We start from the raw sequence: 23,101 nt of genomic DNA on the forward strand, positions 1-23,101 counted from the left end.
GCCTTGGCACAGTTGTTAAGCGAATCGCTGCGGTTGTTAAGTCGGTAACGCAGTTGTTAAGTGAAGCTCTGGTGGCTCAGCAGACTAAAGCACTGTTATTTACACGCACTTACATCTGCTGCTTGCAATTACTGCGAGTTCAATTCTCGCCAGGCTCAAGGTTGACTCAGCCTTCCATCCTTTCTAAGGTGGGTAAATTGAGGACCCAGTTTGTGGGGGCAATAAGCTGATTTTGTATAAATATACAAAAGTATGAAGGCTATTGCTTAGCGCACTGTAAGCCGCCCTGAGTCTCCGGAGAAGGGCGGCATATAAATCAAATTAAAATAAAAAAAGAATAAATAAAAATCCGGCTTCTCCATTGACTCGGCTTGTCAGAAGGTCACATGACCCAGGGACTCTGCAACCGTCGTAAGTACATGCCAGTTGCCAACCCTCTGAATTTGGATCACGTGACGGTGGGGGATGCTGCGACGGTCGTTAAGGGCGAAAAATGGAGCCAAGTCACTATTTTTCAGTGCCGTTCTAACCAGAAACGGTCCCTAAATGAACTGTTTGTAAGTCGAGGACTACCTGTAGAGAGCATTTCCCCCCAAAATCCTCAATCTGCACCCCCCCAAGGAAAACCCCAATCTGCCCGTCCCCTCCAGTTCCCCCCATCGACCTTCCCCCCCCCCCAATAAAATGACCATCTCAAACACGAGGAACATTTAATGTGGCTTTTATAACGTGGTTTATTTACACTGGCATTGACAAGAGAGTGGTTGTTATTATTTTTTTGTCAAATTAATACTTCTTACAAGTCATGAACAACCTGTAGATACAGTGGTTGAAGTGACACAAATAAAATAACTTTGAAATCTAGGACTCTTGAAGTCAAGTCAAGCCCCCCTCTTTTCTTTCCTTTCTCTCCCACCCCCCCACTTCCCTCGCGGGGGTCTGACTGCATCCCATTCCCCCTTTCTGGGAGGGGGGCAGAAATAGTGTGAGGATTCTCCATCCATAGCAGGTTGCAATCAAGCTTTTTCCCATACAAAAAAAAAAAACAATTTAATTAAAAAAAATGCAAAGAAAACTGTGGTTCTGAGGCACCCCGATTTTCCCCAAAGAAAGACAATAATGATACAAAAAAAAAAAAAAAAAAGAACTGATGTAAAAAGATTCTAGGATGTTACAAAAACAACAACAACAACATACATACAACACAACATCTCTACTTACAAAACTTTTTTTAACTTCCTGATGACGAGCGAAGGCAAAACTGGTAAAAGGACCGATCTGCGGTGGGTTAGGCAATGGGAAGCCAGCACTGCAAGGCTGGCGGCGGGAGGAAGACCGAGGAAGAAGAAGGCAGAGGAGGAACTGGGATTCAGACAGACTGGAGGAGCGGAAGGCAAAAAAGAGCGAAGGCTGGACAGGAAAGGTTGACGCCACATTTTTCAAAGCCCGCAAAGAGATTTTCATTCACAAAAGTCCTTGAGGTTTGCAAAGCACCTGCGTTTGGAAATTCACCTTCCTGAAGGTCGAATGGAGGTGGAGGAAGAGGAAGAGGAAGGGAAGGAAGGAAGGAAGGAGTTGGGAGCGGAAGGGAGGGAGGGAGGGAGGGAAGGATGGGAAATAGGTGTGGATGGATGGATGGAAGGAAGAAAATAGGAGGGGAAGGGAAAGGAAGGAAAGGGGAACAGGGAGAGAGGAAGGAAGGAGGGAGGAAGGATGGAAGGGAGAGATAGAGGGAGAAAAGAAGGGAGGCAGGGAGGGAGGGAGGGATAGAAAGGAAAGGAGAGAGAGGAGTAGGGAGGAAGAAAGAAGGGAAGGAGGAATGGTAGGAGGCCGGAAGGAAGGGAGGGATAGATAGAGGAAAGGAGGGAGAGAGGGAGGGAAGAAGGAATGAGGTAGGGAGGGAAAAAAAGAGGGAGGAAGGAGGAAGGGAAAGGAAGGATGGTGGAAAAAAGGGAGGGAGGGAGGAAGAAAGAAAGGAGGATAGAGAGAAAAAAGAAGTGAGAGAGGAAGGAAGGAAGGAAAGACTGATAAAACAGCCTCAAAGACCCCCTACGTTGAAATGATCAAGAGAAGCCAAGGGGGGTGGGGTGGTGAGCTGCTAAGGGATCTCCTGGCTTCAAAGAAAGATCTGGCAAGCTGTGGATCGGGGCCGTTCCCAACAGAAGGAAAGACCACCCTCCCATTTCCCAAGCGACCCTCCTAGAGGGCCCCTCCTCCTCATCACCCCACCCAGGAAATACAACGTGACCTTAAAATTCTGAACATATAACCGGCCTTCAACTCAGAAAGGGGGCCACGGCTTGAGGGGCAGAGCTGACCGCGTGGCTCTCCCAGCTGGACTTTGCACTAGCGCGAGCAAAGAAGCCACAATCGTGGTTTCTCCTCCAGACCCCCTGGGGGATTCTGGGCCAGTGGGAGAAGCCCCCCCCCCCCCAACCTGCATGACCGACTTAAACTTCCTCCCAGGGGATTCCAACTATCTCGGATTAGCATCTCGCTTCCCAGCACTTAGGTGCCTATTGCTACTAGAGGCTGTTGCTACTACGTGGTGTGGCTACTACACCTATGTGGGTATTGCAGCTAGGGTGAAAAAACAAGGACAGATAAACAGAGCATCCATTTCTCTGGTGCAAAGCAACAATCCATAAAGATTGTGAGAATCAAACACAAAGACATATTTTTCCAGCAACTCGGCTTCCAGTAAATTCATCGGTCGTCTCCTTAATGCACAGAAGGGACCATCCTATCCATGTGGCTGCAACGGAAAGGACCAGGGTGCTGCTGAATCACCAATGTCCACCACATCCCGCCTGCCTTATCTGGAAAGTTCTCGTCTTCCGATTTGAAAATTCAAAAGCAAAGCATTGGCCAATCGGTGACTTTGTTTTTAAACTCTGACAACTTTAAGACTTGTGGACTTCAACTCCCGGAGTTGAACTACTTCCCCTCCGTCTCTTCCTTTCCTTCCTTGCTTCCAGAATTCCAGGACACGAATGCACATCTTTTTGATGTGTATCCCCACTTTGGCCTGTTTAACTCTCTTATAATCCCTTTCTCTGCGGTCTCTCCACACTAGGAGGCGTAAGAAAAGACATAGGCGTGGCTGGCGGAAGAATTCTGGGAGTGGGAAGTCGACGAGTCTTGAAGTTGCCAAGATCGGACCCCGCACCCTGCTCTGAAGTGAGGATCCCAAAGCACCAGACACCGATTGATTCAGCAAGAGATCCACGCAAATATTCTAGGAAAGGCCAGGCCACAACTTGTGGCTGAAAACAACAAAAAATAAGACGCACTCAAGTCGGCTAAAGAGTTGCTTAACTCCCAAAAATATGGAAAGCCGTAATTTGCCAGACAAAGGATCCATTTTTGGGGGCGGGGGGTGCCTTCCTTACTCTTAACTGTAAAAGCCACCCAGCCCTCACACCCGCACGCATTCGCACCCCCCCCAGCTGTGATTGATTAAAACAACAACAACACAACGACCAGCTTTTTAAGCCAAAGCACAGAAACTGCTTGAAGGTCAAAAGCTGCGGGGAGTTTGTGGCAGGCCGCTCGGCTCCCCTCCCGCCGATTCGGGGAAGAGGGGTCGGAACAGAAATCAGAGCAGTGGGGAGACCCTCGGGGTGGGGAGGGTCCTGGGGCTGGCCGGAGCGCAGGGGAGGTGGGGGGTGGGCTTCACTCCCCTTCCTCCTTGATGCGCTGCTGCTTGTTCCGACGCGCATCCAAGTCGAAGTTGAAGTCGTTCCAGTCGTCGCGGGGAGGGAAGGAGATTGTCTGGCGGAGAGTGAAGCGCACGGCGTCGATCACCCGCTCGCCCCGGGCCTCGCTGGAGCCCACGCTGACCGTGGAGGCGCCGCTGGGCGTGCGCAGGAGGTGCGGAGGGGAGGAGAAGTCGTGCAGCTGCCGGTAGTCCAGGAGGCCCTTCCAGATGGCGTGGCGGAACTGCTCGGGGATCTTCAGGCTCACCAGATCCTGCGAAGAGAGAGAGAGAGAGAGAGAGAGAGAGAGAGAGAGAGTGAGCACCAGGAGAGGCTGGCCACCTCTCTCTTTCTTCCTTCCTCAATTTTTATCTTCTTTCTTTCCAACCCTTCTCACTTTCCTTTCTTCCTTCCTCAATTTTTGTCTTCTTTCCTTCCAACCCTTCTCATTCTTTCCTTCCTTCCTTTTCTTCCTTCCTTCCTTCCTCAATTTTTGTATTCCTTCCTTCAATTTTTGTCTTCTTTCTTTCCTTCTTTCTTTCTTCCTTTCCTTCCTTCCTACCCTTCTCATTCTTATTCCTTCCTTCCTTTCTCAATTTTTGTCTTCCTTCCTTTCTACCCACATTCTCCTCATTCCTTCCTTCCTTTCTCAATTTTTGTATTCTTTCTTTCTTTCTTTCTTCCTTCTTTCTTCTTCCTTCCTTTTTCTTTTTTCTTTCTTTCTTTCTTTTCCTTCCTTCCTTCCTCAATTTTTGTCTTTTCTTTCCTTTCTTCCTTTTCTTCCTTCCTTCCTTCCTCAATTTTTGTCTTCCTTCCTTCCTTTCTCAATTTTTGTCTTCCTTCCTTCCTTTCTCAATTTTTGTCTTCCTTCCTTTCTACCCACATTCTCCTCATTCATTCATTCCTTTCTCAATTTTTGTATTCTTTCTTTCTTTCCTTCCTTTTTCTTTTCTCTCTCTCTCTCTCTCTCTTTCTTTTCCTTCCTTCCTTCCTCAATTTGTGTCTTCCTCCCTTCTTACCTCCCTCCCTCCCTTCCTGACTGCATTGCTTTCGGCAACAGCACTGAATACAGATAGTCCTCAACAGTCCATTTAGCAACCGTTCAAAGTTACAGCAGCACTGAAAAAAGTGACTCCTGACAGGTTCTCCAACTTATGACCCCCATGGTCATAATCCCCCCGGGGTCAAGTGATAAAATTCGGCCCCTTGGCAACTGACTTGTATTTATGACGGTTGCAGCTCCATGATCCCCTTTTGTGATCAGCAAATTCAATGAGGGAAGCCAGATTCACATAACTTCACAACTGCCGGGGCTTCCCTCCCACTGATGTCCAGCCCCAAGCAAAAGAGGGCCAGCCAGAGGCAGCGAGGAAGCGCAGAGACCCCCAGGCTGAACCCCAAAAGACCCCCACAGCAGCAGAGCACCCAGCCAAGCCAGCAATTCCAAGGGGACGGTTGCAGGGGGACGGAAAGGGTGGGTGGGCACGGGAAGGGCTGCGGGGTGCCAATCTCTCACTGTGGCACCGGGCACTTCCTGTGTCCCTGCTAAACTCCATGTTTGGACCCACATCTTGTCACACACCCTACAACTACACGCAGCGGCTCAGGAGGAGAAGCGAGAGGTTTTCCACTAACTAACCATCATCAGATAAATCTTCTCCACCAGCCGCCAGGTCTCCCCTCTGGAGGGCATCAGCAATGCCGGCCGGGCTCGGCCACCCCCCGCCCCATTTTGCCCCTCCCGGGAAGCGAAAGGGAGAGTCGGTTACTTACATCCATGGAGTAGTGTTCAATCTGATAGATGGTGGTCAGGCCTTGCGCAGTGAAATAATCCACACAGGACGAGCAGCCCAGCCTCGCTAAGAAACTGCAAGGGGGGGGGGGAAGGACGACGAGGGTGGGCGAGAGAGGAAGAGGAGGAGGAGGAGGAGGAAGAGAAAGAGAGAAGGAGAAATTGAGATGCGGAGGTCACCCAGACCGCAGAGCCCCGACATGGCAAGATCCGCACCCGGCACACAATAAAAGGAGGATATTTCTAGCTCGGGAGGTCCCCGGGTATTCTCTGAGCTACGTTTCAAGAGCCAAGTAGGTAACTTCACCAGTGCTAGAAGGGAGGAGGAGGAGGAGGAAGAAGGGGAAGAGGGGGAGGAGAGGAGGAGGAAGAAGAGGAGGAGAAAGAGGGGGAGGAGAGGAAGAGGAGGAGGAAGAGGAAGAAGGGAAGGAGGAACAGAAAGAGGGGGAAGAGGAGCAGGAGGAGGAAGAAGAGAAGGAGGAGGAGAAAGAGGGGGAGGAGAGGAGGAGGAAGAAGAAGAGGAGGAGGAAGAGGAAGAAGAGGAGGAAGAGGGGGAAGAGGAGCAGGAGGAGCAGGAAGAAGAGGAGGGCAAGAGGGGGAGAAGAAGAGGAGGAGGAGAGGAGGAGGAGGAAGAGGAAGAAGAGGAGAAGGAGCACTGTGGGGTCCTTATTTTTTTCTGAACTTGGTGGTTTTCTTGTGGACGTTTCATGACCCAACTAGGCAACTTCATCAATGCTAGCGATTACGTGAAATGCACTGATGATTATTACCTGGTTTGGGTCATGAAACTGTAAGAAAACCACCAAGCTCGGAGACCACCAAGGACCCCACAGTCACCCTCCTCTTCCTCCTTTCCACAACCTCTCCTCCCTTCTAGAACTGATGATGTTACCTAGCTGGGTCATGAAACGAATCCAAGCAAACATCCAGGTTCGTAGAGCTGGGGAGGGACAGGAGTGGGGTCCTTCCTGTTGACAGGAAAACTGAAGGAGATCCAGCAAGGGGGTGGGGTGGGGGGCAGAGGGTCCCCCCAAGAAAGCCCCACTCCAGAGATTGTGGAATCAACAGACAAAGTGGGGGCCATTTGAGGTTGGAGGCCGTCCCCACAAGTCTAGCATGTCAGGTGACTCTCGGTGCAGAACGCGGTACGTATGGGGGAAATAACTTTGGATGGGCTGCCCGGACGAGTCGTTTTGCCGGACCCCCAAAAGTCTGCCTTCCCAAGCGCCAAGCAGCACCGAAGCGAGGCCACAGCCTGCCCGCCTACCAAACCAGCCGAACCAAACCCTGGATGCAGAAAACGGGAACAGCCGAAGCACAATCACCGCTTTTTAAGAAGAGACGCGAGGGCAGAAAGTTAAAAATAGAGACCCTAACCACCCAGAGGAGGGGGGGGAGAGGGTCTAGGATAACTCATCCCGGCCACTTTAGAATCAGTTTAGAATAGAGCTGGAAGGGACCTTGGAGGTCTTCTAGTCCAGCCCTCCTGCAAGTTGCCGTGGCACAATTCAGCGTTGCGTTAATTGATTCATTCGGTTACGTTTTACTATTGGTGACCAGGCTTGTTTCAAAATTATTTTAATTCCTGTATTTCTGGATTAGACTTTATTTTATTATTATTATTATTATCGGCCACGGTTCCATTGGAATTAATTTGACTTTTGCATTTGCTGAATTGTCCCGCAGCGAGTTGGCCATTGTAAGTAGTTCCATTCTGAGGGGGAGAACGGCCAGTCCTGGCTAAAGGGTCATCTAGAGCCAGCCACAGAGGCTCTGCCCTTGGCAAGTGGGCACAATCCTTGTATCTAGAGGAAGCCCGCCAAGCAAGTCTTGAGCACGAGAAGCTAATCCGTGTCCGGAGTCCTGCGGGACGAGACCATCTCTGAAGTCTCGAACCCGAGCCAGGTCGAGACCAAATCCCTTAAATGGGACATTGAAGCTTATCGGCAACTGACCAGCCCAGGTGCTTCTGAGACCTCAGCAGCCCTTCGGACACCCTGGGTGGCTAAGGTGCTATCTCCAAGGGTGGTCACACAGACAGAGGATTGCAGCAGTCAATCTGAGAGTTCACTAGCCCAACTCCACCAAGCAAGATCCTTTTTCCCGCTTGGCACCAGGCAAACAGGGCAGTTCAGGCCCAAAGTTATTACGGGTCTGAAGGGTATGTTGACAAAAGTCAAGATGGCAGCTGTACCTAAACCCCGGGCTTTTTTGAGGTTTTTTTGATGCATTCTGTGGACGTCTGCTCCCCAACCAAGTGAGCAGGTCCGTCCCGTTCCGTTGCACATCTATTGTGCAAACAACAATGCTTAGGAGATGCACAGACAGAGAGCTTGCCCCTGCAAAAGTGAGGGAAACAGGCAGGTTGCTAAGCCAGCGCAAGAAATTGCTTCCGCCCAGGGCGCAGAATTTGAACTCGGGGCTGACCACGCTGGAACCGAACTCCCCTCCCCTCTCCAGCCCAGTCTCCTGCTCGCTCACTCACCTGACGATGCTGCAGTCTGTGGGGTAGGGCGGAGGTGGGGTGCAGTGGGAGGTGGACGGCATGGAGAGGGGAGGGGCCAGCGTCTGGGTGGGGCTGAGCCCGTTCATGTCGCCCGCCATCGTCATGTGGCCTCCCATCATCGGAACTGAGCGGAAGAAGGGAAGAAACGGCACGTCAAAGACAAGCTGGGGGATTCTGGGAGTTGAAGTCCACCCCTCTTCAAGTGGCCAAGTGTGAGAAAGACTGCACGTCTAATGTCACAGATTCCCGTGTCTGATTTTGGAATTATGGCTGTAAATCATTGCGGTCATAAGTTAAGGTACCCTGTGACTGGAGCTGACTTTTTTTTTGCAGAAATCCATTTTCCCCAATGGGCATATTTGCTGGCCCAAGCATTGCAAATCATGTCCATGTTTGCAAAAGGCCGTAAAATTGAGTCAAGCACCCATATACAATTCTCCCTCTCTCTCTCTCTCTCTCTCTCTCTGTGTGTGTGTGTGTGTGTGTGTGTGTGTGTGTGTGTGTGTGTGGCCGCCATAACTTCAAAAACTCACCACCCTTGGAAGCAACAAACTTTACGTGCTTATATAAACCTTGCTCTGAATTGTGGTGGGTGGTCTAATTTGCAAAACCGCGGTCCCCCACTCAGAATTTGCAGACCCAGCCTTAGGAGGGACAGCCGACTGGGTGACTTTGGGCCGGTCCCCCCCCCTCTCTCTCTGTCTCTGTCTCTCTCTCTCTCAGCCCGACCCACCTCGCAGGATTGTCGTTGCGAGGAAACCAAGATGGGGGAAGGTGTGTCGGATACAGGAATCAGATTTTTTTTATTTAAATCGGATTTTTTTTATTTAAATCGGATTTTTTTTTGATTTTTATCGAATTTATTTTAATAAAAAACTTTTGGGGTAAAAAATCTATCGTAAGATAGTTTTCTATTTAAGATGCATAAATAATTTAGTTTATTCAGCCTGAAACGGAGCTCAGTTACGTAGCAGGAGGCTGTAGATTCTGCAACCCTGGGACTATCGGTGAGTCAACGGTGGGTCAAAGGAGTAGCAGAGATGACAGTTGCTCTTTGAAAATTATGATTTAAATCGAGTTGATTTAAATCAAGCCTTTTTACTAGTGATTTAAATCATGATTTAAATCGTGATTAAATCAACTCAATTTAAATCAAATCCACCCTGGTCGGATATGTCCGTCCCCTTGAGGGACGGATGAAGGTAAGAAAGGAAAGTGGGATCGGAGTAGAAAGTCGAGAGAGTCCTTACTGTTGGCTCCCATGCTGTCAGGGATGCTGGTGGGGGTCAGGCTGTTGCGTTGTTGGGGGTTGATGAGTTGACTGACGGATGGCAGCTTGTTCATGCCACTCATCTTGCCGAGCGGGGGGGAACTGGAGCCGTAGGAAGGCTGAGCCTGCAGGGAGTTTCTGGGAAGAGAGGGAGAGAAAGTTAAAGGGATGCTAGAAAGGAAAAAAATGGGCGAATTGGTGCCGAGGGGAGCCCAGCTGAAGAACTAGGGATGGAAGGAGAGCAGGGTTTTCACCCCCCTTCCCCCATGGAGGTTTAATCCAGGCTTAATCCAGAAAGTGCCCTTGGGACAGGGAACAGGCAACCAGCACACCCGTCATCCAGCTAGCACTGATGATGTTATTTAGTTGGGCAATGAACGTCTGTCTGCAAAGAAACAATCTCGCTGTATATAATAAAACAGGAAGCAACCTAGCACTGAGGATATTACCTAGCTGGGTCATGAAACGTCTGGAAGAAAAACCACCAAGCTCAGAAACCACCAAGGATCCCACGCTCCTCCTCCCTGCAAATCCCTCTCCCTTCTACCACTGATGATGTTACCCAGCAGGGTCATGAAACGTGTGCAAGAAAACCACCAAGTTCAGAGAGCACCAAGGACCTCAGTTCTCTTCCTCCTCCTCCTCCCTACAAAACCCCATCCCCTTCTAACACTGATGATATTATCTAGTCAGGTCATGAAACGTCTGCAAGGAAACCACCAAACTCAGAGAGCACCAAGGATCCCAGAGTTCTCCTCCTTCTCCTCCTCCTCCTTTCTAGCACTGATGATGTTACCCAGTTGGGTCTTGAAACGTTTGCAAGAAAACCACCAAGCTCAGAGGACACCAAGGACTCCTTCACTTTGGATAAAGATATACAAAAAGGCTTTGATCCAGTTTCAAACCAAAGAGATTTTCTCATGGCTGGAGAACTAATAAGAGTGGATTTCCATCTGTTTCTCCAAAGTTTAAGTCTGCATAAAATGTGCTAGTCGTTCCTGCCTCTAAGGGGCAGTGCTCGTCTCCGTTTCAAAGCCGAAGAGCCAGCGCTGTCCGAAGACGTCTCCGTGGTCATGTGGCCGGCATGACTCAACGCCAAAGGCGCATGGAACGCTTTTCCCTTCCCACCAAAGGGGGTCCCTATTTTTCTACTTGCATTTTTTATGTGCTTTCGAACTGCTAGGTTGGCAGAAGCCGGGACAAAGAACGGGAGCTCACCCCCTTATGCGGCAGTACTAGGGATTCGAACCACTGAATTGCCGACCTTTCGATTGACAAGCTCAGTGTCTTAGCCACTGAGCCACCGCGTCCCTTAAGTCTGAATATCTGTACCATATCTGACTCAAAGGGGAAGTGACAAATCCTTTTTTTTTTCCTACGAAGAGTGAGGGAGATTGGGTGGATGGATTACACTAAATGGAAAACCACTTTTTTTTTTTAAATTTGATTTCTATGCCGCCCTTCTCCGGAGACTCAGGGCGGCTTACAATGCGCTAAGCAATAGCCTTCATCCTTTTGTACATTTATACAAAGTCAGCTTATTGCCCCCACAAACTGGGTCCTCATTTCACCTACCTTAGAAAGGATGGAAGGCTGAGTCGACCTTGAGCCTGGGGAGATTCGAATTTACAGTAATTGCAGGCAGCTGGTCTTAATCACAATGCTATCAGTCTGCTGTGCCACCAGGCTCTTCTACTTGGGACTTTGATAGATTAATTCTGGAGACCGAATCTATTATATTTCATTAGACCACACTTGATAAGAGATGGCATTAAGGAAACGAACGTGGATATTTGATCCAGGATGAACTGTTTTTAAATTTTGGAAGGATTTGGGATAGAGAAGATGCCACGGTAAAGTTTCCAGAGTGGATTGCAATAACAGAGAGTTTGGAAACTTTTGATTTTCTTTTGTTTTAGTCTTACAATTCTTCCTGTTAACTCTTTTGTCACTAGTATATGTAGAAGACAGGTCAACAATTTGCAAATAGATTTATTAGTTTAAAATTTTTAGAGGGCCCTGTTTCGCAAGGGGTGGGAACCAATGTTGTAATAATCATTATTCAATTTGGGAGGGAGATAATGTGTGTATATGTGGTGGGTTTTTTTTTAATGTAGTTTTTTCTTTAATCAAGGAGAATATTTGTAACTCGGGGTTGACATGAGGGGTCCTTGGTGCTCGCTGAGCTGGCTTGTTTTCTTGCAAACGTTTCATTACCAAACTAGGTAACATCATCAGAGCCAGTAAGGAGTGCTGTTTGCTGTCAAGTTTATATTGTGATGGCTTGCCCTGTCAGTTTTGGTGGGGGTGGTCTTAGAGGTTCTTTGGGTGGGCTGTTGGCTCTTTGGCAGGTCCTTGATTGGGGTGTTGTTGACTTGATTGTTGGTCTGATGCAGTGGTGGGTTGCTCCTGGTTCGCACCGGTTCGCAAGAACCGGTAGTAAAAATTTGTAGCAGTTCGGAGAACCAGTAATAACATTGGCTGGCCACGCCCCCAAACCGGTCCCCGGCCCGGTCGCTGCTCACTTACCCCGCCCACTTCATCAGAGGCTTTTTTTTTACTTTTAAAAGCATTTTTTCTACAACCTCTTCAGCTGAAAAAATGCTTTTAAAAGTTAAAAAAAAAAGCCTCTAATGATCGCGCAGCTCAGCTGGGATCGTCAGAGGCTTTGAAAAGCATTTTTTTTTACAACCTCTTTGGCTGAAGAGGTTATAGAAAAAAAATGCCTTTAAAAGCCTCTGGCGATCCCAGCTGAGTTGCCTGATCGTCAGAGGCTTCTAAAAGCATTTTTTTCCTCCAACCTCTTAAGGTTGTAGAAAAAATGCTTTTAAAAGTTAAAAAAAAAAAAAAAGTGGCCATGCCCACCAGTCACATTACCCACCAAGCCACGCCCACAAAATAAGACACGCCCACAGAACCGGTAGTAAAAAAATTTAGAACCCACCCCTGGTCTGATGTTAACCTTGGAATAAATCTACGGTGATCCGGGTGCTCATTATTGGTGGAGAAGTCTTTTCCCTCCCTCTTTTCGGCTGGATTGATTGTCTCTTTTGCATCGTCTATACATGTTGTTAAAGTCTACCCTGTTTCCCCTAAAATAAGACACCCCCTGATAGTAAGCCCAATCAGGCTTTTGAGTGCATGCGCTAAAATAAGCCCCTCCCCCAAAATAAATCCTCCCCGAAAATATTTAAACATATTTGCAGCCGGTCCCCACCATTTCCTCTGGTTAGGGTTAGGGAGACAGAGCTGGAAATCAGGTAAGATGGCAAGAGGAGCCCCATCTTGTTCCACGCGCCCCAAAATAATAAGACCTCCCCGAAAATAAGGCCGAGCACTTATTTCAGGGTTCAAAAAAATATAAGACAGGGTCTTATTTTTGGGAAAACACGGTATGTGCCTATCGATGGCTGATCTGTCCAAGTGCCAAACTTCTCGAAATGCCTTACAGATTTTGAACTTGGCTTATTTATTATTTATTTATTTGTTTCCATTTCTATACCGCCCTTCTCCAATAGGACTCAGGGCGGTGAACAGCCAAAGTAAAAAACAGAACATACAAAATTTAAAAACAGCTTAAAATAATTAAATATTTTGGCCATAAATTCAAACAATCCAATTTAAAATCAATTTAAAATTTAACTCAAGCCATCTAGGATGGTCATCTTTTCCCAACAGAAACTGTGGTTAAAACTATCCGTAGGTTGTAAAAATAAAGAACTTTTCGTCATGTCTTCTGACTGCTTTTTTAATGTTTTGATTGCTTTGGGGGTTTTGTTTTCCTGTTTGCTCTTTTGGATGTTACACACACACACACACACACACACATGTATATGTAAATGTACATCCACATGACCTGGATGATTGAGAATCTCCACAGACATAAATACACAGAAATAGGTTTGTCGTATCGTGTGAATGCTGTCCAGGCAGCCCTTTACAGTCACCACGATGTTTTTGCTGGCTTGAGAGAGGCAGGAGGTCCGATGGCCTCCCCAACTCAGACCGAGAGTTAAAACGCATTTCACTAGTCCTCGACTTATGACCATTTGCTTAATGACCAATGAAAGTGATGATAAGACTTGAAAAAAGTTTCTGTATTTAGGGCCCATCCTCAAAGTTACAACTGCCGCACCAACCCCCCCCCCATAATTCTGGGGGGGGATATTCTGGTTGTTTGGCGGCTGAGCCCCACTCACAATTGGTTGTAGCACGAGACAGCCACACAATTTGTGTTTTGTGACCTTTTTTGCCGAGTTCCAGCAAAAAAAAAAAAAAAGACAACTAGAGAAACTGGATTAAGATTTATGACCGCACGATTTGCTTAGCGACCACTTGATTCCCTAAACAGGCATCCTAAGAACAGTTGTAATATCGAGTCCGGACTGGATTTAAGGACTACAGTGCCTTACCATCAAAATTCCTGCCTGAGTTGTGCTTGTAAAAATTGTGGGCTAATTGAGTGGCTTAGCCAATTCAGGAAATGAGGCAAAACTGCAAGGGGGGGGCATTAAAAGGCCTGGGGGGGGAAGCTGGGGGGGGCTCTGCGGTGGAAAGCCCAAGTGCTTCTGAGGACCGAAAGAAGAAATGTTGCTGGCAAGAGGAAAAGACACACAGAGAGCAAAGCCAAGATGTAGAAGTTTATTGCAAAACTGGTACCACACACGCTGGGACGGGGAGACTGAAGGAGGGAAGGGGCATTTGGCCCAAGTCCGTGCAGGGGCAGGGGTGGCAGAAGCGGAGGGCGGAGGGAAAAGAGCCATCAGCCTAGAATCCCCACGTGGCCACCAGCTAAGTCCATCCTCCCTTGAGGGAGGTTGACCCTCACCTGACTCCTAGCAGCTACTGACCGTTAGTGGAGAAGATTGCTGGGCATTAGCCACAAATAGGTTTACGTGGACCTTTACGTCTTTCTGGCCTGACCACACGGGAACAAGAGGAGGAAGGAAGGAAGGAAGGAAATGGGAATAAGAAGGGAAGGGAAGGGAAGGAGGGAGGGAGGGAGGAAGGAAAAGAAGGAAGGAAGGAAATGGGAATGAGAGGGAGGGAGGAAATGGGAAGGAGGATGGAAGGGAAGGAGAGAGGAAATGAGGGAGGGAGGGAAGGGAACGAGAGGAGGGAGGGAGGAAGGAAGGAAATGGGAATGGGACAATAAATGCTGCATTTGAGCCTTGCTGGTACAGTGGTCTAAGCACCCTGTTATTAAGACCAGCTGCCTGCAATTACTGCAGGTTCGAATCTCGCCAGGCTCAAGGTTGACTCAGCCTTCCATCCTTTCTAAGGTAGGTTAAATGAGGACCCAGATTATGGGGGGCAATAAGATGACTTCATATAAAATATACAAAAGTATGAAGGCTATTGCTTAGCGCATTGTAAGCCGCCCTGAGTCTCCGGAGAAGGGCGGCATATAAATCAAATTAAAAAAAAAAAAATTGGAAACCCCTCTCTCCAAATTTTCAGGGGCCCTTGAGATCGGGGCCAGTCCGAGGCCATGGGTGCAAATTCCTTTATTCTTGCATCGCCCCAGAGACCCCCAACTCTGGGGACCAGCATCCTCCTGTCCGAGCCTCGGTCTTAGCTGAGTCATGTCAGCTGATTGCATTAACCATTTTTTTGGGGGGGAGGGGGGGTCTTTTTAGATTTAGTGTAGCCTGCACCATCGGTATTGACTGGGCAGGTTTTATGCCAGTAGCCTTAATATTTTTTTTGTTTCACATCAGCTTGTCTCGAAGGGTCTCGAAATTGAAGTCACGAGAATTGGACTTTTTTTATTTTTAGTTTGAAACGTTTCACTGCTGTGGATAAGATGATGTTACGTTATCTTGTGGGGCCTTGAAACGTCTGCTAGGAAACCACCAAGCTCAGAGAGCACCAAGGACCCCTCAGTAGTCCTCCTTCTCCCCCCACCTTTCCCCTTCCCCGATAAAATTGGGACGGTCACTTGGGGTGCCCTGATTTACGACGGTCATGACTTGTAATGGAAATTCCAAGCTCCATTACAGCTGTAATTTGAGGACTGCCTGTATAGGATCTTACCCCTTGCAGACTGAGATGCTCTCCATCCATCCCTCCAGCTTCCTTTCTTCCTTCCATCCACACTTATCCATCCCTCTATCCTCCCTCCTTCTCCCTGCAGCCTCCATCCCTCCTCCCCATTCCTGTCCTATATCCATCCCTCCCTCCATCCATCCTTTCTTCCTTCCATCCACTTATCCTTCCATCCTTCTTCTCTCTGCAGCCTCCATCCCTCCATCTTACATCTCTCCATCCCCATCCCTGTGTCCTATATCCATCCATCCAACCATCTTTCTTTCTTCCTTCCATCCACTTCCATCCTTCCTTCTCCATGAAGCCTCCATCCATCCATCCAATATCGAAGAAATAGTGGAAATAGTAGAAGAAATAGAATAAGTCAAGAAAGGATGCCAAAGGACAGACAAAATGAAATGTGAACGACAAAAATAGTTTTAAAAAATATTTTAAATAATTAAACTGAATTGTGGAATTGTCCTGCAGCAAGTTGTCCCAAGGAGAGTTATCCCATTCCATACCACTGGACGTCAGAGGAAGAGGGAAGGCAGGGAAGATTCTAAGCTAAGCACACACTTCACACCTCCCTTAGGAGTCACACGATAGCAGTCTTCCAATATTTGAGGGGCTGCCCCGAAGAAGAGAGGGTCCACCTCTTCTCCAAAGCATCTGATGGCAGGACAAGAAACAATAGATGGAAAGTAATCAAGGAGAAAACCAATTTAGAACTAAGGAGAAACTTCCTGACAGTGAGGACAATTAACCAGTGGAACTACTTGCCTCTAGAAGTTGTGGGTACTGCAACACTGGAGATTTTCAAGAAGAGATTGGATAGCCAATTGTCTGAAATGGTAGAGGGTCTCCTCCTTGATCAGGGGGCTGGATAAGAAGACCTCCAAGGTCCCTTCCAACTCTGCTATTCGGTGACTCCAGCCTAACTGGCAGGTTCTGAAGAAGATCCCTCAACCCAAAGGTGCTTTTTTTCCCCCAAAAAGCAATTGGACTTTCTTGTTTTGGAAACATTGTGCTTCTCATCCAAGAAGCTTCTTCAGTTCATGGATGAGAAGCGAAACATTTTCAAGGAAAAAAAAAAAAACCCACCACCAAGGAAGTCCAGTTGCCTTTTGGGGAAAAAAGACTCCTTAGGGACCACCATGACTTGAGTGTCTGCATAGAAGTGTCCTACAAGACAGTGAATTCTGATTCTTCCATCTCAACGCTGCAAAAAAAAGAAAAATGTACCCAATCCTGATTTTTCTCCGGTTTTAGGGAGTCGAACGCCTTTTATTTAATTTCACAACCAACGTTTCGACAATCGGAAACTGTGCGATTCTCAGTTCAATCCCAAAAGGTCTTCTGGGTGTGGTAGCACATATTGGGGGGAGAAAAAAACCCAACAACGCAACGACAGCACATCAAAAGCCATTTCTCAATCTTTCTCCGAAGCATGAGGAGATGAGGTTGGAAGGTGTCGACACCTTGGATCTACTGCCATAATCTCACGGCCTCAGATGGGCTTGCTCAAAACCCAGAGGTCCATATCTGGAAGGAGAGGAACTTCAGCCTCTCAAACCAAGAGGTGCCTCCCCAAACCTTTTTTTGGCTATGAAGGCAGAAAAATTGTGAGTTGTGAATGGCAAGAAGTTCATCCAAGACTCCAAGAAAGACATTTATCTATCAATTGCTCTGCCCGCAGAAACGTTATCTCTGTATTATATATATCTTACTAGTCTCTGACCAGCATTTATCCCATATACGGATTTGAAATCCGAGTTGCAAAGAGTCCCTCTATGTTAAAAATTGAACAGCCCTCTCTCAACCGAGGGAGAAGGATATGACACCACCCATCTCCAGTCCACAACACGGTCCTTTTAGTAGTTCCAAGAAGGCTACAACACCTATTTGCACTATTCAGGTGACCTTGAGGGCACAGATAAACCTCCAAGCGGCCTCAATGACTCTCAGAGAGAGCACTAATGACCAGAGGACTGCAAGGAATATAAATCCATCCATCTCCCACCATTCAGTCAGAACTGAAGAAGCGTCTTGGACGAGAAGCGAAATGTCTTCAAAGAGAAACAAAGTCAGTTGCCTCTTGAAAAAAGCCCTTTTGGGACAATCCGAGTTTCCATTCAGACGGTGTTTCTTAATCCCCCTTTTAAGGAATTCTGGGAAACTGAGTCCGGCTCAGAAGAAACATCTCGGGGTCTTCACGCCTCTCGTAAAAGGGGTTGACGTCGTAGGATGAGGACGAGGCCAGTCCAGAACTCGTGCGACTGAAACTACGGGATGTAGAAGGCGAACGAGTATGAGGAGTCCGTGACGGCACCGTCGGCCCAGACTCAATCTGCCACTTTGCCTGGCTACACCTCAGAAATTATTTCTGTCACCCCGTAGGAGGAAAAGAGTTGGACAAAAGGAAGTCTCCCCCAGCCCCTTCAAAGAGGTTGGTTTTAGGAAGGGACAGCAGAATTGGGGTGGCTGGAATGCCTGAAAGCCGGGTCCCGTCTGTGGGGAAGGTCCCTCCTGGCTTCTGAGCTCCTGAAGCAGGCAGAGAGGAGACTGCGAGGGAGGAATCGGAGAAGAGACAGGCGTCAAAAGGAAGGAAGGAAGCAGCAGGAGGAGGAGGAGAGAACGTAGAACATGGGGCACTGAGTAACAGAGTTGGAGATCAATGGAGGGAGGGTCAGGGAGAGGGAGGGGGGAAGGGGAGAGGGACGTGGGGGAGAGGAGGGGAGAGAGAGGGAGAGGAAAAGGAGAGAGGGAGATGATGGGGAAAGGAGAGGAGGGGACAGGTGGGGGAGAGAAGGAGGGAGGGAGGGAAAGGAGAGAGGGAGATGACATGGAAAAGAGAGGAGAGGATGAGACGGGGAGAGGGAGAGGTGGAGGAGAGGAGAGGAGAGAAGAGGAGGGAAGGAGGGAAAGGGAGAGGAGAGAGGGAGATGACAGGGAAAGGAGAGGAAAGGAGGGGATGGGGAGAGGGACAGGTGGGGGAGAGGAGAGAGGGAGATCATGGGGAGAGGAGAGAAGAGGAGAGGGAGGGAAGGAGAGGAGAGGAGAGGAGAGGAGAGGAGAGGAGAGGAGAGGAGAGGAGAGGAGAGGAGAGGAGAGGAGAGAAGAGGAGGCTGCGTGATCACCGGGAGCGGGGGTGGGGGTGGGGGTTCGACTATTTCCAGGCCCTTCCGGGGAAACGTGGCATGAAAAGGCAGGAGTGGCTGAAAGGAAACCTTCATTGCGGGGAACTGGGTTAGTCGGAGCCGCCTCAGTTTCCCTCTTGGGAAAGGGGGAAGTAAATCCAGAGGTCCCTCCGCTTTGGATAAAAAAAAAGGGGGGGATCTAATGCCATCCTTCGATTCCAGCATCTCGGAGGGCCCGAAGGATGGGAGGGGACGTTTAGATGGGGCTCTGCTCCCTGATGAAGACAGCGGCACCCCAATCCTGACCCCCCCCGGGAGGTTAAGCAGCAGCCGAGAGCAGCCCCATCAATGGGGTGCAGAGAGTCCCTGCTGATGAAGCCCCATAGAAGCAGCGTCTGCACTGCAATACGAGACTCACGGCTCTGGATTCCCGGTGATCAGGAGCGGATCAGACGCGGACAGAGTCCAGGAAGGAAAGCCAGGGCAGAAACACTCAAAAAAATGATCATCTCCATGCCAAAAATGCTTCGTTTTTCTCCACTTCAAAGCAAGCATCAAACTCCGCAGACGCAGGGAAGCTTCTGCCAAAGGCCCCCATGCACGGGCCCCACATGCGGAAGGACCCCATCTTCACAAGACCCACAAGATGCCGTCAGGGGCTGCCACAGAGAGGAGGAGGAGGAGGGGGACAAGCTATTCTCCAAAGCCCCTGAAGGCCAGGCAAGGAACAGCAGATGGAAACTGATCAAGGAGAGAAGCAACCTGGAAAGTAAGGGGAAACTTCCTTCCTAACAGTGAGGACAATTAACCAGCGGAACAGCTTGCCACAAGACTTTGTGGGTGCTCCAACACTGGAAGTTTTTAAGAAGAGATGGGACAAGCATTTGTCTGGGACGGTATGAGGATTCCTCACTTGAGCAAGGGGTTGGGCGAGAAGACCTCTGAGGTCCCTTGCAGCCCATGGATGGATGGATGGATGGAAAGGGATGGGGAATGAGAGGAAGGAAGGAAGGAAGGAATGAGAGGAAGGAAGGAAGGAAGGAAGGAAGGAAGGAAGGAAGGAAGGAAGGAAGGAAGGAAGGAAGGGCACTATATATATGTCTAGGGCAGGGGTCAGCAACCTGTGGCTCTGGAGCCGCATGTGGCTCTTTCACCCCTCTGCTGCGGCTCACTTTCACTCAAAATATGTGTCACAACTGCCAATGCACGGCACACGATTTATTGAGCTTTTCAACCTCTGGTAGGCCAACCATGGATAAATCCAAGAAAAGAAAAATTTCAGAAGAAAACAAAACATTTAATTCAACTACATAGGCTAGTTTTGTGGCCGCTCAAGAAATAGTCAGGCACAAGAAAGGTTTTGTGGCTCCCGGTGTTTTCTTTTTAGTGGGAAACGGGTCCAAATGGCTCTTTGTATGTTTAAGGCTGCAGACCCCTGGCCTAGCCACAAGAAAGTTCCAGGGAATGGAAGGGAGCTCTTTCCTTGGATGACCACAAGGGGGCAGCCAAGAGCTTCCCAGACTTTTTAAGCCACCCTCTAGTGGAGGTTTGGAGTCTTGCAGGGCAGATTTGGCCGCCCTACAGGAAGTGGGCACAGAAGCCTTCCCCAAGTCGGCACACTTCACAAATTGTTCCACTGGTTAATTGTTCTCACTGTCAGGAAATTTCTCCTTAGTTCTAGGTTGCTTCTCTCCTGGATTAGTTTCCACCCATGGCTTCTTGTAATACTTGATAAACTTTATAATACTTTGTAAACTTGATACTTTATAAACTTCTCACTTTTGTCTTCACCAGCATGATCCATCCTGCACATCTTCCCTCTACACACCTTCATTTCCCTTGCAAATATAATAACAGTCTTCCAAAATTTGAGGGGCTGCCACGGAGAAGAGGGGTGGTGGTGTCATCCTATTCCCCACAGCACCCAAAGGCAGGACAAGAAGCCAATGGATGGAGACTCATCAACCAATCTAGAACTAAGGAGAAATTTCTTGACGGTCAAAACAATTAATCGGTGGAAGCGAAACTGTGTGCGCTCCAACGCTGGAGGCTTTTAAGAAGAGATTGGACAAGCATTTGTCTGAAATGGTGTAGGGCATCCTGCTTCAGCAGGGGGCTGGACTAGAAGACCTCCCAGGTCCCTTCCAATTGTGTTTTTTCTATTATTCCTTCTGTAGTTCGGTTTTCATTCCTCCTCTCTCTAGGACCAAACCATCTGAAGGGATATCTTCTATAACAAACAGTCACCCCCTTTTCCTGTCCCATCTTCATCCTTTGTTCCTTTTTCACCTTCCTTCCTGACTTATCCACTTCACACATTCCCACCGCACTCAACTTTTAACCCTTCTGGGCTGCCGTTTCCCTTCCGACCAACATTCGTTCCCCTCAACAGACCACAATTAAACCCTCTACACTTTTTAAACTGGCTTAATCTTAACCTGCTGCGTTTTCCCTTTTTTATCAAGGTCCGCGCCAAGTTCTTGGCAGCCTGTTTCCACCGGAAGTGCTATTCTCCATACTTTTCTTTAGCAAGATTTATTGATTTATTTACAGGGGAAAATAAAAGAGGTTAAAATCCACCATATCTCCCTGGTTCCCGGGGCTGAGACTTTTCCGTTGTGTCTTTTAGTCCCAGGGTCTGGATCCAGCTATGGAGAAGGTCTTTGTGGAACTGATAAGCAAGGAATGTGCAGGTGGCCGGAAGGTGAATCAGGCCATGAACAAACCAGCATAGTAAACAAATTCTTCTACTTCCTCTAGTTTTTCACCTTTTTATATACGTAAGGGCAACCCTGCATTTTTCCCCTGTCAAACGCAGCCATCCAGGCCTTGCAACACACGCCTGTTCAGATCCATATCTCTGTTGCATCAGGCGGCTGTGTGCCTGTGGGTAGATAGTCCTTGACTTACAACAGTTCGTTTAGTGACCGTTTGAAGTTACAACGGCACTGAAAAAAGGGACGTAGGACCGGATTTCGCTTAATGACTGCTAAGGACCCTTCCCATGGTCGCAGGATCAAAATTAGGAGGATGGCTAAATACTGACTCGTATTTATGACCGTTGCAGCGTCCCGGGGAGAGGTGGGTGGATGGGTCACGTGACCCCCTTTTGCAACCTTCTGACAAGTCCACGGGGAAGCCCGATTCACTTCACGACCATTTTACTAACCTAACAGCTGCAGTGATTCACTTAGCAACCGTGGCACGAAAGGTCGTATCCCGGGCAAAATTCGCTTCACAATTACCTTGCTTAGCAGGTGAAATTTAACTGTGGTCGTAAGTCGAGGACTGCCTGAGGTTTAGAAAATGATGGCTCCTGCTGTGGCCTCTTTGTTTGCACCTCCCTTGCAGAGAAGACCCCCTCTCGTTGGAAACCTGGGTTGAAATACAGTGAAAGACCCCCGCCCTGGAGTATTTTGCAAGCAGGTTTCTTGTTCGGTCCCTCTGCTCTTCAGAGGCTGCCCCTAAATGGAGTGGTTTGCTTCGGAAAGGTGCTTTTTCAGGAGGCAACTGGACTTCCTTGCTTTTTTTTTTCTTTGGAAGACGTTTCACTTCTCATCCAAGAAGCTTCTTCAGCTCTGATTGGATGGTGGGGAATGGAAGGATTTATATTTGCATCCTTTTAGACTTTACATCCTCTACTTTTAGCTATACAATTTAGGATGAACCCCCTTCGAATGGTGTGGGAGGGGGAATGGATTTCCAGAGGAAAAAAATTGCAGACTACAGGAACCATTTGCACCACTCAGGTGACCCTGAGGACAAACCTCCAAGTGGCTTCAACGTCACTCTAAAAGAATGCAAATGACAAAGCTGTCTGCAAGGAATATAAATCCTTCCATTCTCCCACCATCCAGTCAGAGCTGAAGAAGCTTCTTGGATGAGAAGTGAAATGTCTTCCAAAGAAAAACCAGAAACTCCAGTTTTGTTTTGTTTTTTTGCTTTAATTTATATGCCGCCCTTCTCCGGAGACTCAGGGCGGCTTACAATGCGTTAAGCAATAGCCTTCATACTTTTGTATATTTTATACAAAGTCAGCTTATTGCCCCCACAAACTGGGTCCTCAATTTACCTACCTTTGAAAGGATGGAAGGCTGAGTCAACCTTGAGCCTGGTGAGATTCGAACTTGCAGTAATTGCAAGCAGCAGATGTTAATAACAGTGCTTTAGTCCACTGTACTACAGGCTCTTTTTCAGTTGCTTCCAGAAAAAGCACCTTTGGGACAACCATAACCTGGAGGACGGAGAATCTCTACAAACTTTTGCTTTGGAAATTGTGATTATTTTTTAATACCCCTAAAAGGTTCAGCTCTGTTGCCTCTCTTAAAACACTAATTATCCCCTTTTGAACTGAGTCAGGAAACACCTTTGCTGCTCTTCCATGCAGCTCTGTGGACACAGATACTTCTGCGCTGCCCTCCCCAAAAGGCCCCCATTTCTGAAGTAGGAGAAGAGGGCAGGTGGCATCTCCCCCAAAGCCACCTCTCCATACAGGTAGCCTTCACTCAGTGACCCCAACAGGGACCAGCAGTTGAAAGGCAAGAGAAGACTCAAAGAGCTGATCGGACACGAAAGACGGATGCACAAAACAGAAGTTTCCATCCATAGCAACGGATGGAAAGTAATCAAGGAGAGAAGCAACCTGGAATGAAGGAGGAATTTCCTGAC

General features: G+C 48.2%; 1 protein-coding gene across 2 annotated transcripts in view; it reads right to left on the bottom strand.

The window, feature by feature from the left end:
- Positions 1 to 705: 705 nt before the first annotated feature.
- TP63 (tumor protein p63) overlaps positions 706 to 23,101 on the bottom strand; it is a 107,033-nt gene continuing 84,637 nt past the window's right edge. For both annotated transcript variants that reach the window (XM_087872384.1, XM_087872383.1), the window contains exons 9-12: positions 9,247 to 9,404; positions 7,976 to 8,120; positions 5,472 to 5,565; positions 706 to 3,972 (exon numbers count right to left, since the gene is read on the bottom strand). In XM_087872384.1, coding sequence (XP_087728510.1) covers positions 3,676 to 3,972; positions 5,472 to 5,565; positions 7,976 to 8,120; positions 9,247 to 9,404 — 694 coding nt within the window. In that variant the 3' untranslated portion in view covers positions 706 to 3,675. The remainder of the gene's footprint in view (positions 3,973 to 5,471; positions 5,566 to 7,975; positions 8,121 to 9,246; positions 9,405 to 23,101) is intronic.

This window comes from Pantherophis guttatus, chromosome 6, assembly GCF_059756535.1.
Source record: "Pantherophis guttatus breed Tessera chromosome 6, ASM5975653v1, whole genome shotgun sequence".
In the NCBI taxonomy this organism is placed as follows: domain Eukaryota; kingdom Metazoa; phylum Chordata; class Lepidosauria; order Squamata; family Colubridae; genus Pantherophis; species Pantherophis guttatus.